At 48.5% G+C, this 16,305-nt stretch overlaps 1 protein-coding gene across 1 annotated transcript in view; it reads right to left on the reverse strand.

Moving 5' to 3' along the window:
* Positions 1 to 4,213: 4,213 nt before the first annotated feature.
* The window catches only part of znhit6 (zinc finger HIT-type containing 6), a 28,980-nt gene continuing 16,888 nt past the window's right edge, over positions 4,214 to 16,305 (reverse strand). Inside the window, exons 8-10 of the mRNA XM_012836146.2 lie at positions 13,884 to 13,964; positions 8,831 to 8,955; positions 4,214 to 5,383 (exon numbers count right to left, since the gene is read on the reverse strand). Coding sequence (XP_012691600.1) covers positions 4,902 to 5,383; positions 8,831 to 8,955; positions 13,884 to 13,964 — 688 coding nt within the window. The 3' untranslated portion in view covers positions 4,214 to 4,901. The remainder of the gene's footprint in view (positions 5,384 to 8,830; positions 8,956 to 13,883; positions 13,965 to 16,305) is intronic.

Genomic DNA, 16,305 nt, shown 5'->3' on the forward strand with positions numbered 1-16,305 from the left:
CCCTGGGTAGCAGAAGTCAATTAGCGAGGCAGAGCGCTACAACATAACGTCACCCCTGTCCGGCGCACAGCTTGGAGATATAAGCAATGACGCAACCCCTGCAGAAAACATCCCTCGTCTCCCACTTCAGTCCCTTACATAAGAATAATTGATGAGACTGGCTTTAGGAAAATTAGACTGTGTGTTCGCTCTGAGGCCTCCAGGCCGCTTGGCCTCTCCCACTGGGGGAAAGGGAAGGCTGGATTGTGTTTATTTGCTCAAACAAGCAGCACATTGATGATGGGAGAGGGAGCTCTTGCTGTGAGCCTATGGACAGGCACCAAGAAGGCACCGACGCCAGCGGCTTCTCCAGTTCGAGAGGAACAATGGGCACGAAACGCCATTCGGTGGGGGATGAGTGTCATCGAACGCGCCCAACACTACGTAGGGATTGGACGAGCACGGGGCCATGACTGGCTTGGTCAACGCCTTGCGTCATCTAGGGGTCGCTGATCCTTCAAAGGGCGGCAGAAAACACGGACCAATCTGGCGTCAGAGATCACAGGGACGCAACCCTGTCCAGCGCTATCCCTCGTGAATGAGATCTGCAGCACTGTGAAGGAGAGCTCAGTGATCTCTAGAAAGTTCTACACTCTGAGGGTGACTCATTCTTCACAGAAGTACCTATCATTTACGCAGAGTTAAGCAGGGGAGATGGAACAAGAAGCTTACGGCATCATGGTGACGTAGCTGGCCTGGACTTTGTCTTCATTGCACTTGTACATCCGACAAGACCAGTGCACATAAACTGCATATCAATAGCCCATGCACCACACACACACACAGACGCACACACACACACACACACACACACACACACAGACACACACACGCACAGACACACAGACACACAGACACACACACACACACACACACACACACACACACACACACACACACACACACACACACACACACACACACACACACACACACACACAGAGACACACACACAGAGTCCTGTTTCTTTCCCATGAGCAGCCAGCACACACTCCTCCAGTGGCAGCTGTTTCCGGGCTGGAGCCCTCTAGGCCACTTCAGGAAGAAGGCTGCAGCAATTCAACTTCCGTGGACCGTGTGCACAGTCATCCTTCAAGATTACACCGCCGCATGACCTACAGTATCTGTCTTTTCAGTCTAAAAATAACACACACAAAACATTTTGACTGAATTTAAAAGTAAAAAAAAAAACACCCACATGCAAACATGCAAGCATGCACACACACACAACAAAGCCCATTAAAACTACACTTAATTGGAGCAATAAGATGTGAACAATAGGATTTTCATCCTTTTTCATAATTAAAACATGTAGTTTCAATGAAGCAACATGCAATCATTCTAAGAGACTGGCACAAACAAGGAAGCATTGCCACCCTTGGCTTAAAGTGAAATGGAGGATCTACCAGTTGAACTGAATGACATTCAGATTGGAGAGGCTTTCGTGACTCTCTTCTCTCTCTGTTTGCAGAACACTAATGCAGATTGCCTCTCTGGCATCATGGCAAAGATAAACACATTGTGGATACATGACCTTTTCTAAACACACACACAGAGAGAGAGAGAGAGAGAGAGAGAGAGAGAGAGAGAGAGAGAGCGAGAGCGAGAGAGAGGGGGAGGACGGAGCACATTGGATATGGAGCATGGCGTCCATGTTGGCGGTGGCCCACGATCACAAGACCTGGAGAACACGCACAACAAAGCCAAGCCTCTCCCGGGAGGGGAAAATGTCTGTGCGTGTCCCTGCACCTGCTGCTGCAGATGCTGCTGCAGATGCTTCTTCTGCGTTTATACATTCACATTCCTCACACTCACACACACACCATGAGGGGCGCGTTCGGTCCCCAAGCTCAGGCCGTAAAGGGCCCGGTTACGCACTCAACTCTGTGTTACAAAAAAAAACCTCAACAGACCTCAACGCTAATGAGTTACGAACATGTTCCGAAATATCAGGAACCGTTTAGCTAAACTGAGTTCATTGGGAGATTTGAATGCTTCTGAGCTTAACCACGGGCCTGGATTTATTGCGGAGCTATTTGCCGAAAAACAGAGAAAAAGCCTGCTTTTTATATCTGCTTCAGGAATCAGTTCTAATAAAAAAGAGAATTTAGAAAATGCTGCTACTAAAAGAAAACATGCACACACGCATTTTTGAGGAAAATGAAAGGAGCACTTTCTGTGAAGAGCCCTTCGTGTCTTAGATAATAAGTATTCCAAAGCATGAACCACTGCTATGCCATGGCACAGTGCTAATTACTGTGTACACGCTTTCACAGCGTTCTATTACACAACCGGCACATACTGCACCCAATTAAACACACAGAAACACAAGGCCACGGGGACACAACTAGGAAACTGAATACTACACTGAAATATGGACAAAAGGTGAGAAAAGGGAACACATCTGGTTTGGTTCCAGTTGGTTTGTCTGACCACAGTACGAGTTGGAGGGGGTTCTGATAAAAACGGCCCTAAACTACCATAATGAAGGGTAAACCTTGAGAGTGCAAGACTCCTTCCCCAAAAACAAAAGCTCTGCTGAATGCATCCAGAGTTCAGTTGAAATATTTGTCTCGACGAACGAAACCACCCAAAAGACGCCCCCCCGCCCCATCCCCAAGGTAGCTCATCCTCCCTACCATAACACTGGCAACACGATCAGAGAAGGTGCCGACTCAGACACAACTCATCTCTCTCATAACAAATGCCTCAGTTTCCAACTAAGGCAACCCCCAGCCATGTGGGACGAAGCACCGTCTCTCGACCAGGACGGAGAGAGAGACAGGGAGAGAGAGAGTGAGACAGGGAGAGAGAGAGAGACAGGGAGAGAGAGAGAGACAGGGAGAGAGATAGAGACAGACAAAGAGAGAGAATGGTGGGAGAGGGGAGGCCTGTACGTTTGTACAGCACCTTATTTTTATAGCTTTGTTTCCTGTCTGCCATGGCACTTACCAGTGTGGAGACAGTAACCAGCCCCGGGGTGCAGTGAGCATCCTGCAGGGAGGCCTTGGCAGTGCGCTCTAGCACACACACACACACACACACACACACACACACACAGACGGGGAGCTCGGGCTGTTTCGCAGAGCAGCAGCAGCCACTTCTGCAGGCCTGCTACTGATAGAAAGCAAACTTCTGCGGAAGGCTAGGTCTGGAGGCGGAGGAGAGTGAATAAAGACCACAGCGGTTACGAGGGGTTATTTGTGAGGGGAAATAAATGCATTGCATAACAGCTTGCGGGGGGCGGCGATGTTCCAGCATTGCGTTTACGTTTCTTACGCAATGTAATCTAACTCAGAGTTGGCTTATGCAGCCACTTGATTGATGTATTTTCTGCAGAAACTGCCAGCACATTTGAACCTGTCTGTTTTTGGAGTGAGGCCTTGGAAACGCAATACGCAATACGCCATCAGTATTTGACTTCAGGAGAGAGCACAAGGCAGACGAAGTGAGGCAGAAGTAGGACAACTGATTTGGGGAAGGGGCGAAGAAAATGGATTTAATGTACAGAGAGAAGGGGGATGGTGGGTGGGGTGCGGTGTGGTGGACGAGGGGGGTGGGGGCGCCATGGGAGTGGGAGGCCTGTGGGGGATGTGGTCACCTGCTCCCCACCGCGCGAGGCTGGAAAAATACGTCATCGGAGCTCAGACATCAAAGCCATGGCAACAGCGGGGTCCGTGAGGGTTAAAACAACAGCGCGAGCGCACACACACACACACACAACAGAGGTGTCAGCGGCGCGGCAGAGGCCCTCGTGTGTGTGTGTGTGTGTGTGTGACTCCCCTCGCTTTATTACAGCGCTGGCTGGCGTTTACGCAACAGAGAACACAGCCATTACACCTTCACAGAGAATTACTCTCTGGGGCGAAACGCTGACTCTATGCACTGTAATGTGCTCAATTCTCCCAGGTGTAGCTGCATATGGTAGGTTTATGTTATGTTTATGACAGAGGCCCTGATTGAATGGTAACATATGCAGTACAGACACAGTTCAACACTGCAGGGTGAATAAAGCATCAAACATTTAGTTACGATTCAAACTTCTCTCGGTCAGCGGGAAATGGCTTTAACACAACATGGCAAACGTTCACTCGGAAAGTCCAGGTCAATCTTAGTTCAAGTCCGAGCGAATGAAAGAATTTCGACGTACAAGAAGAACGCAGATGACCAAGGGGACAATAATGATGCTTTTATTGTGAACGTTCAGGTCCAGGCTCATCAGTCGATTTCACTAATTGAAAATGGCAGAGTCTGCAAATCATTATCCATCACATCAGCAACAAAGGAATGACTCAAACAATGGAACAAAATAAAAACACATGAAATGGACAAAAATGCGTAAAAAAAGACTTAAAAATATGTTACATTTGTCAATGAGTGGTGTCACTATAACTTTGTGCACATACAAACATCTGTTAATTAATCTAAAAGCATAATGTGTGTTGTTTTTTTTTATAACAAATTAAGCATTGGAATTCTATTGTTGTTGTTTATGAGGCAAACTCTCACAGTCTGTTCCTGATGCTCAGTGGATAAATCTATGATATCTTTCTCAGGATTACTGAATTGGATTACTGTATTGACGTCAGAGGAACGTCAACTGTCAGTCAGTGTCAGTGTTTTATGACCTGAAAAAGAAGTCAAGCCCATTCCCACGGTCAACTGTGATCCTATCGCTGAGGCAGCTCTGTTTGCCCTCATCAACTGAACATTCATATACACCCTGCCTGTAATAAAGATCTACAATCCAAATCTTCATCACAGCAAACTTCATGATGAAGCTGTTTTGCTCTCGGTCATGGTGATGAAGCTGCAATTGAAGTTGGTCACAATCCTCTCCTTCAGCCCTGGCAGATATCAACTCAACTCTCATCTCCAGCACAACTGTCCACTGTAGAAGTCTTTTCACTCTGACTGCCTTCCACTCTAGCCTCATCACTCTTCACAGCATTACCAGTCGTCATCTCTTCACCATGATGCTCATCAGTTTGACAAACATCTTCCTCACTTTCCTCATCATCATCATCATCTTGCTCATCATGATTTGGACCAGGAATCTCCCTGCCAGCCCCATCAGCAGCGTTGCCTTTGTCATCACAATCTTCATCCCCCTCCTCCTCCTCGCCATCACTCATGATCTCGCCCTCCTCCAGGTCCTCTTCCCCGAGCGAGGAGGTTCTCTTCACCCTCTTGTCCAGGGGTTTGGCCGGACCAGCGGCACCGCTCTGGCGGGGGTCCCCCTGAGGAAGCCCTGGCGCTGGACCAGCTTCAGGCCCAGCGGAGGCTCCTGACGGGGCTCTTCCTGATGAGGTGCTGCTGCTGCGGCCAGGGGCCCATATTTCTCCTGGAGAAAACAGTGAAGAGAACCATGTTAGAATTGGGGGCAGAATTAGGAGGGAAGGCCGGGGGGGAAGGGGGTTAGGAGTGAGAGTGGGGAAGGGGGAAGGGGGTGAGGAGTGAGAGGGGGGGAGGGGGTTAGGAGTGAGAGTGGGGAAGGGGGTTAGGAGTGAGAGAGGAGAAGGGGGTTAGGAGTCAGAGAGGAGAAGGGGGTTAGGAGTGAGAGAGGGGAAGGAGTGAGAGTGGGGAAGGGGGTTAGGAGTGAGAGTGGGGAAGGGGGTTAGTCAGGACTGAGAGGGGAAGGGGGTTAGGAGTGAGAGTGGGGAAGGGGGTCAGTACTGAAGGGTTGCAGCACATGTGCGACCTCTCTTGTTCACACAGCCTGTGAGTGAGGTCAGTGTGAACACATGGCTCATTAACACAAGGCTGAAGCCCAGCACAGCACAGCACACACCACCTTTCCGTACAGTGCACAGAGATACCCCCAGCACACACCACCTTTCCGTACAGTGCACAGAGATACCCCCAGCACACACCACCTTTCCGTACAGAGCACAGAGATACCCCCCAGCTCACAGTAATGCAAAGAGAACCAGCATTAGAGATGTATACGTGTGTGTGTGTGTGTGTGTGTGTGTGTGTGTGTGTGGGTGTGTGTGTGTGTGTGCGCGTGTGCGTGTGCGTGCGTGCGCATAGGAGATGTGTACGTGTCGTCAGTGCTATAAAATCCGGAGGTTGTGGCGTTTTTTTCCGCAGAGAACTCGATGGCAGAGACCTCGATGGCAGAACGAGCGTCCTTCAGTGCTCTTCGTGTGTTGTGCTATTTCATGACACACGGCCACTGGGTGACCGCAAACGAGCAGGCTGGGTGTATCACATGTGCAAATGAATGCTTCTTGCAGCGAGTAAGCAGCAGCCACTGTGTGTTTTTTGTATCATTATCAAGCGCTGCAAGCTGCCCTCTCCTTCCTCACTCACACACAGAGCGCAGCACACACACACACACACACACACACACACACACACACACACACACACACACACACACACACACACACACACACACACACACACACACACACACACACACACACACACACACACACACACACACCGCAGCATGTGATCACCACATTAAGACCGATAATATTTTGACAGCGAGGCCCAGGCACTCACCAGGGGGGGGGCAAAACACACGACAAGGCCTTAGCTCCGTGCGCGTGTGTGTGTGTGCGTCTCACTAGCTTGACTTAACCCCCAGGAGTTCGGGGGGTAGATTCAGGTACTTTTGTGGTTCTGACATGCTGTGACATTTTTGAAAATGTAAACAACTTGAAACAGTGGTTCCAAAGTCTCATTTATTTGTTTGAATTCTGTGCACGTTTATGTACAATTACATGTAAGTAGTACGCACGTCACGCATGTCATGTCGATCCCTTTCAAATAATAATACTGTGCTGGAATATGTGCAAAAACATATACTGAAACAGTGGTACAGGAGGTAAAGAAGTTGTTTAGTAATCAGAAGGTTGCTAGTTCGATTCCCTGTCGAAGCGTCCTTGAGCAAGACACTGAACCCTTAATTGCTCCTGATGTGCAGTGTGCCATCAGTGTAAATGTAAAATGTAAAATGTGTATACATTGGAAGTCGCACATATGTAAGTCGCTTTGGATAAAAGCGTCTGCTAAATGACTAAATGTAAATGTAAATGTGACCAACTGTGTTGGGAACCTGTGGTGATGTTCTTTTGTAGTCTTGTTGGTATGCTATAGGTATAAAAACTCTTAACCACTCCATTCATATGAACAAATAAATGGCAATAAATAAATAAATAAATCTAACATTTATGACCCTGTGACTATAGTCTCAAAAGGGTCTCAATGGGAGGCTTGAGCCATGCATAAGCAGAGGGGGGGGCTGTTAACACCCCTCCCCAACACAAAGCCTTTTCACAAGGGAATGTCTTTTGGAGAAGAGAAAAACGACAACCATTTCACAATCTCCACACTATTTTATGAGTGCTTTTTAGTATAACTACACATGCTAACATAATTTAGACACAAATTCAAGTCTATAACTGTCCAAATGCATTATACTTTATGAGTAAGCATACAGTAAACCGGCTAAGAGCTAACACTAGCACACACGGCAAACTAAAAATAAAGGCCTACTTATGACTAACCATGTACCACGACCTATTGCACATGTGTTACACTGCCTTCGAGGGAATTCCATTTCTACTACTATCTACTTCACAATGGCAGGGCCTCAAACGAAAGGAAATCTACTTGGACCTGAGTAGAGTTTTGTTTACAGTGGACTTTCTCCTGTGTGGTCTATCTCCTCCCTTAACGCCACAGGTAATGATGAAGTTATTTTGAACACAACATCTAATGAAGGGGTGTCCTTACACTCTCCTACTGATGCTGTAACTGAGAAATGTACATGCCTGAACTTTTCACTTTAGTTACTTGTTAACAGTCATTTTATTTGTGTATTAATCGGAAGAAAGTCTTTAACGTTTTTCCCCCCCCTGCTTTCGACGGCAATGTGGCCGATTTCAGGGGATTAACAAACTGGCAAGCTGTTAGCACAAACACTGTGGGTTGCTGATGAGGAGATAAAAGGCACCGTGAGGATCGCACGCTCGCGCTGAAGGGAAACGGCGGTTATGCAAGCGTTACGTCGCGGCTCCGCTCCTCCATCCCTGTGTCACTTTTCCAAACGAGCCCTCCTGCTGACTCAAACGCCCTCCATTAGACAACATGAGAGGTGTGCGCAGAGTGTGTGGTGCCTCTGGGATTAACAGGCTGGGAAAGGACTCGGCCACTAATTTTAGCACTGTAGTGCCCCCATCGCTGCCATTACCCCCTTTTCCTTTTCCCACTCCTTTTTTGTGTGTGTGTGTGTGTGTGTGTGTGTCAGTGTGCTCTGGGACTTTGGCCAAGAGCAGAGTACCAAGAAGGTGAAGAGGTTTTACAGAACCCAGACAGGCAGGCTCTGCCACGGCACGGGATGAATATTCCTGCACCCCTGTTTGCCTTCGAGCGGCAGGTATGTTATGTTTAGCGAAGGGAAGGCAAACTTGCATTCTGGGAGCTTTTTTGTTACGTCCCCGCTGTGATGCTGAGCATGGTAAACCCTAGGTACTCGATGTTCCGCCCGCTGTGATGCTGTGCGTGGTAAACACTAGGTACTCCACGTTCCGCCCGCTGTGATGCTGTGCGTGGTAAACACTAGGTACTCCACGTTCCGCCCGCTGTGATGCTGTGCATGGTAAACACTAGGTACTCCATGTTCCGTGACTGGCTAAGTAACTCCAGGTCTGGATTGAGTGTCAGCAGTGTAAAGAACGAAATAAATAAAAGATTATGCAATGCGAAATGGGCTAACTGACCAAACTGAGTTGTTTATAGCCGTATGGCAGCTGGTTTTCGACGTCTGTAGATTTACCTTGTCTCTGGGTGAGGTAGTCTTGGCAGTGGTCCTTCACAGTCACGTGCAGAGCAGGATACTCAATGATGGTTTTGTGCACCAGGTTGTCTTTTAAGCTTTTCTTCAGGTCTAGCTCATGATACCTGCCAGACAAAAAGGAGAAATGACAGCATTTCATAATCAAACCTGAGGAAGGCTGGTGTGTGTGTGTGTGTGTGTGTGTGTGTGTGTGTGTGTGTGTGTGTGTGTGTGTGTGTGTGTGTGTGTGTGTGTGTGTGTGTGTGTGTGTGTGTGTGTGTGTGGGGGGGGGGGGGGGGGTTGGCTGTTGACAACCCTCCCTATTCACATCATGCCTAGAGTGTTCCAGTTCAGGAATCTTGTAGTGACTTCACCAGTTAGGGTTCTGTCGAGGATAGTCGTCATGCTTTGGCCCAGTAAAACATTTCAGTGTTGAACTCCATCCATCTTCTAGAATGGAAAGTAAATTAACCTGATTGAATAACATCTCCTGCAACTGTTTGATCCCGAGCTGCTGTTCCTCATACAACGCCCCCACCCCCCCCTCCCATTCTGCCCATGCTCTCACTTTCAGAGATTACATCAGCCAGTCCTTGCCTAATCCAGTCATGTGTTTGCAAGAGCCATAAATCACCAGTTTAAAATGCGTAGCAGACTTCATTGGGGATGCTTGTTTTGCTTCCTTTTTGTACCCGCTTAGAGCCCATTCTGTCTGGCCCTTCACAATGACAACCGGGAGACATGATGCTATGCGAAGATATGCTCCATCAACCCCCTCCCTCCATCCTCTCCATGCCATCGGGATGGTGAGCCTGTCTGGAAGAGGACCACAGAATTATCTCCTCAAAGTCTGTTTTTGTCCCAATCAGTCTGAGCGCTTTAACTCATTTAGAAGATGCTGGAAAGAGTCACCGCACACGCATATCTCACTTCTGAGGCACTGATCCGATGAGCCACCGCAAAAACACTTCCAGGCATGGCAGACACTCCACTCCATCTCTCTCACTAACACACACACACACTAACACACACACACACAGATGGCCAGCACGTCTGCTCGTTGGTATCCAGCCACGATGGCATAACCTTTCGGCAGCCAAAAGGTGAGGTAAACTTCCACAAATCGTGACCCATGCACACTTTCCACATTGCCAAATGTGGGAAAGGACAGTGTCAAAGTTAGCGTGGCTAACTGGCTAGCAAGGAGCAGGAAATGAGAGTGACTGACTAAACACAGAGCAGGTTTGAGAGAGAGAGAGAGAGAGAGAGAGAGAGAAACAGAGACAGAGAGAGTGTGTGTGAGAGAGAAAGAGAGACAGAGACAGAGTGAGTGAATGAGACAGAGAGAGAGAGAGAGAGAGAGACAGAGAGAGCGAGACAGAGAGTGTGTGTGTGAGAGAGACAGAGAGAGAAAGCACATGCCTTTTACTGTGTTTGTCTCCATTAATAAGGAAATAATGTGCATCTCAGCGAGGCACTTAGGCAGATCATACAGCACCCACTTGCTGGACCTCTCAAGCCTGACAACTCTGGCAGCTGCAGACCTGCACACATCTGGTCTGTATATAGTGTTCTACTGAATGGTGAATGCAATATATGTTATCTTCCAAGATGGGAGGTTGCTGACCCACCCATCCCTCTCTCTTGCCGTCTCTTTCACACACACACACACACACACACACACACACACACACACACACACACACACACACACACACACACACACACACACACACATACATACATAAACACACATCCATGTCATACGTACTCATTATGTTTGGAGAAGTGCTATTTAGTTAGTTCTCGTCACCATGATACAAAGATTTTTTTTCATGTGGACACTGTGATCAGGGTTCTGGGCAATGGAGAGTTACACCACAGGCATGTGAGTGTCTTTGGAGAAGAGCTTGGAACAAAGGCAGGGCGGGAGGAAGGCTTGGAGACAGGGAGGACAGGCTGGATCGCAGGTATGCACCACTGTCTTTGGGATCGGAAGATGAACATTTGCGGTGCGAGGTTTCAGTACCCCCCCACCCCCCACCTCCACCCCACCCCCCAGTGGAAACCAGTCATTCGAGACGACTCGATTCAGGAGAGATTCAATTTTTCACTTTCATCTCTCCCAAGGTTTACCAGCTGTTCCTTGGCCTTGGAGCCCAGGAGAATGAAACATCCAGCCCCGAAAGAGAAGGGGAGAGAGAGGGAGAGGGGGGGCAAGGAAACGAATAAACCACGAATCAAATAAACTAGCTACCCTACATGTGAAAGGTCCACTTGTGTTTTGGCTCCCAGGTTTCCCGTAAGAGGATGTTTACTGGTTATGCAGCTATGTTTAGTACAGTGGCGGCATTATGTTTTTGGAACGTACATTTCTGCACACCTCCAGCTGAAGAGTCAACATGGCACAACCTCTGCGGTTGTGGCAAGCTCAGATTCGTTCCCCATTCGTTCCATTTTGGTCTGAATCGTTCTGTTTGAAGAGTTGACCCTGTGTAACCTTGCAGAGTGGCCTCCTGTCTGCTCTCAGCTGCAGTTTCAAATGTCTCCAAACACTCCGAAAAGAACCGAGATAAGCAAAAGCCACGATCCATTCTCATTTTAACAGACGAGCAAGATCCTAGACATGTCTTGAGCGCAGTTACATAATGCATCAAAGCAGAGAGCCTGGCCTTCTCAAAGAGGTCTACATTCACTGAGAAGTCGTGCATAATTAGATCTTGTCAGTGCAAGGTGAATGCCAAAAATGACAGCACTCGGCTGTCGACAAACAGCTCATGTTGCTCTCAATCGAGTTGACTTGTTTGATTTGATTTGATTGAGATGAATGGGAACTGCCTGGATGGAAACGTGACAAGCCCTGTTGAGAACTCTTTTTAGTGCCCTGTCTCTCTCGTCTTGGGACAGGTCCATCGCGTGCCATCCCCGTACCACAGCTCTTTCGAGGCTTACGTAACCGTGCCTCGTAACGTGAGGTAATCCCGCATCGGCCGAAGGTCACGTTGCAAGTCATATTTAAGACGAGCTCGATCCATAACAAAACACTTAAAACGCGTTCGCACAGGCTCCGTTATGGGCCCGGATGAACTGGGATCCATTACCGTGTCGGCGCGAAGTGGCCGGGAAGACGGGTCGGTGATTAAAGCCCCGCCGCCCGAGCGCCCGAGCGCACAAGGCTGACACGCACCCCTCAGGGAGAGGGTCTCATTACAGTTGCCTTTCATTACCCAGACTCGACATCACGCTGACGAGTGTGTGTGTGTGTGTGTGTGTGTGTGTGTGTGTGTGTGTGTTAACCAGACTCGACATCACGCCGACGTCTCTTCTAATGCTGACTGCAGTGCTTTTGCACATACTGTGACACCCCAACCTCCACCTGCATGAGCATTTAATGGAGGGAGAAAGGGAGGGAGGGAGGGAAGGAAGAGAAAGCTTCTCATGTTCCCAGTATGTGCGTGCCACTTCCTAACAGTGGGGCTGAGTCGGAGGAGTCACATGAGGTGTGGATGGAGGTGCCGTTAAAGGGGGAGGGAGGCGTGGCACAAGGCTTCTTCACACTGACTAAACCAGCTGACAGCTTCACCTGTCAGGCTGCCAACGCACACCCAGCTAAACTGACAGCGTGCTTTTAGCAACCTTTCGCTGATAGCACGCAAAGGCTAGTGTAAAAGTGTAAAACACCACTTTTTTTTTTTCATGCTGAGATTTTAAATTCATGAGTAAGAAACTGGACATCTTTAACAGCCCATTCGAGCAGCAAAGACATTCATTCGTATCTCAGTAGCCACAATTTCATCATCGTGGCTACAAATCACGGGCCACTGTCCCAAGTCGGCGTGTCCAGAGAGACAATGGTTGCGTGCCAACTCTGAACTCTCACCCCTGCGGCAGCCGAGACCAGGAGGCCCGCAGTGTAAACCCCGGTGGTGCTCGAGTGCACCCATTTAAACAAGCGGGCTGATTGGCTGATGGCTCCGGGGCCCGCTGACAACATCTGGGCCCTTTGTCCTCCGTCCTACCCCCACGCGCCACCCCGCGCCTGGAAGCCCCCTCCTGGCAGACAGACAGGGGTATTGAGCGGGCCGTAATCCAGGGCTTTAACGTGCTCTCCCCCCTTTTGACAAGCAGATCCACTGACAGCTACTTACATAAACCTTGCAACACCAGAGATGCACAACTCTGTAGATTGAGTTAAGCTGGGAAAAGGGTTTGGGGGGAGGGGGGGGTATTTCAGTGATAGCGGAGGGATGTTTGAGCAAAGGGTTACATGTGAACGTCTTGTACCCTTTTTGGAGTCGAGAGGCAATGAGCCTGAAGGCGGTGAGGGGGCAGAGGAATGCTGAAGGGAGGGTAGGTACACGAGCAGAGGGCATTAATGGGGGGCTAACGCTTAGAATGTGCCTGACTGAGACAAACAGAGCCAGGGAGAGGGCCAGGGAGAGAGAGAGAGAGAGAGGTGGAATAGGAGGAAGGCGTCATGCACACCTGTGGCCTTCTGTTCCACCCTCTTCCCATGTCATCTCTCCTCTGCCGCCCGACGCCTCCTCACCGGTGGGCCATCCTGATGATTGCTTCCCTTCTGCCCTTCTGCCCTACTTACACACACTCCTTGGCTGGTGGAGAAACAATCCCAGGCCTGCTCTCGCTACGTAACTCAAAAGGAATTTACGAGAAGCGATGTCGTATTCATGAAGCAATTATGGCGATTTCATACAAGCGAGATAAATCAGTCAGGATTGGATGGGCGTGGGCAAGACGCGGAGTGTGACGCAGATGCCTTTGTACTGCCAGGAGCCTCGGAGTGGATTTCAGCGGGTGAAGACATCATGGTGGCACCAACCAATAGGGTAACATAACTAAAACTTCCAATATGCACCTCATTAGAGACTGCTTGCATGAGCCCATTTGTTTAATCAGTTGGGATCGACTTCCTCACACAAAACTGGCAACAAAACAGAAGGATTCATGGCATAAAAATGTTACAATTCCATGCTCTCTAACATTTCCCATGTTCTTGTATGAGAATTTTCGTATAAAATGAACTAAGCCTTACCTTAGCGAGTTAGGTCTGTTCTCCTCCGCCTTCATGAAGACTCTCAGCTGGTCCTCTGGGGTGTGAGCGTAGATCTTTAACCTGCAAGATTAAAGGTTTTTATTTATTTAAATATGCACATTCACATCCAGTGTTCTTAATACTTCATTATAAAGCAGACACTGACAATACACATACACATGAGGGGAAAAACTCAAGTGATTTTATCAGATAAAACTCTTTAAAAGCGCAGAAAAAAGAAAAGAAAATGAATGAACAGTACGCTGTGCAGTGGTAGCGTGAGGCCCCTGCCTGAGACCACCCAAAGACGATGAAACAATGACTTATTTACTTAACACTGATGGGGGAATGTGGGGGAAAAGATGGCTTTATTTTGATAAAGGATGTTGAAAAACACACAACATGACCAAGTGCTCTCTCACTAGACCCTTTAGCCACGCCACCCTTGCCGTTCTTTGAACACGCGAGCAACGACTCCTGTCCAGTAAACCCCACCACTTGAGGCTAGACTAAGCAAAGACACCTTTTTTACGTGACTGAGGTGGTGAGTCATTGGAGAGAAAGGCTGACCGTTAAAGTGTGTTCGTGAGTGTTGTTGCATGACAGAAGGGGGAAAAAAAAAAAGAGGTGAAAAGTGAGTGAATTCTGTCTGAGTGTGTGAACTGTTATTTTCGGTTGCAGGCTGCATCAATTCAATTATGAAAATCGCAAACTAATTTCAATTCATGTTGTATCTGTTCACCTCACAGGACAAGGTACTCAATAGTCAGGGAACAGTTATATGCCTGTGTGTAAGTATTACTGAAAAGGTCATGGACCTCTAACTGGCTGCATTACTTGTCAAAACTAATAACTGTTTAATTCTGACTCGGAGCCACAAGGCCAACCAGGAGCAGCCTGGTAGGAACTCGAATCGTCTAATGCCAGCTTGGGCGTTTCTAGTGAACATGCCTGCTTCGCTCAGTCAACTGGATCCGTGTACATGGCTTTATGGGAAACATCGTCACGCCGGGAGTGTGAAAGCGCTCATTCCATCGCTCGCTTGGTCACGGCGCTGCACCGCCACCGACCAGGCTGCGTGTCACCACGACCGCACTTACCGAAGCCGGCAGGCGTGGGGGCTCACCACTGCCAAACGGTGACACGATGCCGTATTACTTCCTCATGATTCAATCGAGAACGGAAGAGGCCGTGGCGGAATGGGGCGCACGAGTGAGAGATGACAGGAGGAGTCACTGCTATGTAAAGAAAACATGAATAAGAAGCCTAAGGCTGGGAGGAAAAAGGGACGAATGATGATTCATGTTCCCGACATGCCTGTGAGCCCGCCCAGTTTCTCGCCTCCGTCGATTGCTACATCCGCTTTAGACGTGTTGCGGACGGGCGTGACTCATTGTTTGACCAGAGCAGCGATCCACGAGCCCCAGTGAAAGTCTGGAAGACTAGCCGCACTTCTTTGCCATTCCAAATGTACTTTCCAGCCCTGGCTTACAGAGCTGCGGGGACGATGTATGGCAGGACGGTGAAAGAAAACCCTTGTCTGTAAGCCAAACACCTTATTAAAATATGGCTCCCCCCGTGTTACGCAACTTGTAAAATAATAGTAAGCGATAGTTTGGTCTGGAGCTTGGTGTACAGCCTAATGAATTCACCATGGACAGTCCCCTCACCTTAGAGCTACACTTGAACCCAGATTTGTGCATTCCTGCCCTCTCCAACAATTTGTGTCAAATTTGATTTAGGGCCTCGTCTGGGAAATACTCAAGTCTAGCAGACCCAAATTTGATTAGGGGTGCTAAATTGCGGGAGGGGAACCATGGAAACAGTTTCGTCGTGACTCAAACTGGCGTCTGACGAGGCTCGTCTGCAAACTGGGTCAATTAAAAGCATCAGAGACAATGAGAGAACATGATTGTTGCGTGTGGTTTAAGCTTCAACAGTACTGCGCAACAAAATTGACAGATACTTCTGGCTGAGACACAAAAGCTTAAATGAACCCTTTGATACATCTTGAAGACAGAAGATTTTAGCGATATCTGGGCTCAGCGGAATGCCTAGAGGGTCTTCCGGACTTTTCCGACGGCCTTCATGCTGAGGACACAGGGGAGACATGAGCTACATCACAGTTCATGTCCAAAGGTCTGACGCCACTTTCATCTCCATCTCAGAACCGGAATGAGCTCAGAGTGTTCCACACCCTCTCTTCAATGGTCCACTTGGAAACAGGACCAGAACCAAACCGTATGTGCTGCATCAAATATATTCCCCGACTGTAAAGGCTCATTTTAGTTTTAGTCATAATTCTGGATGAAACACTCAAATAAATTTCGCAAAGTGGGTCACAGAAGAGTGGAGAAAGAATGGCGGCTGATTCGTAAGGAACATTATCACACTGTTAGTCTTTTACAACTCTTCTTAAATA

This window comes from Clupea harengus, chromosome 10, assembly GCF_900700415.2.
Source record: "Clupea harengus chromosome 10, Ch_v2.0.2, whole genome shotgun sequence".
In the NCBI taxonomy this organism is placed as follows: Eukaryota; Metazoa; Chordata; class Actinopteri; order Clupeiformes; family Clupeidae; genus Clupea; species Clupea harengus.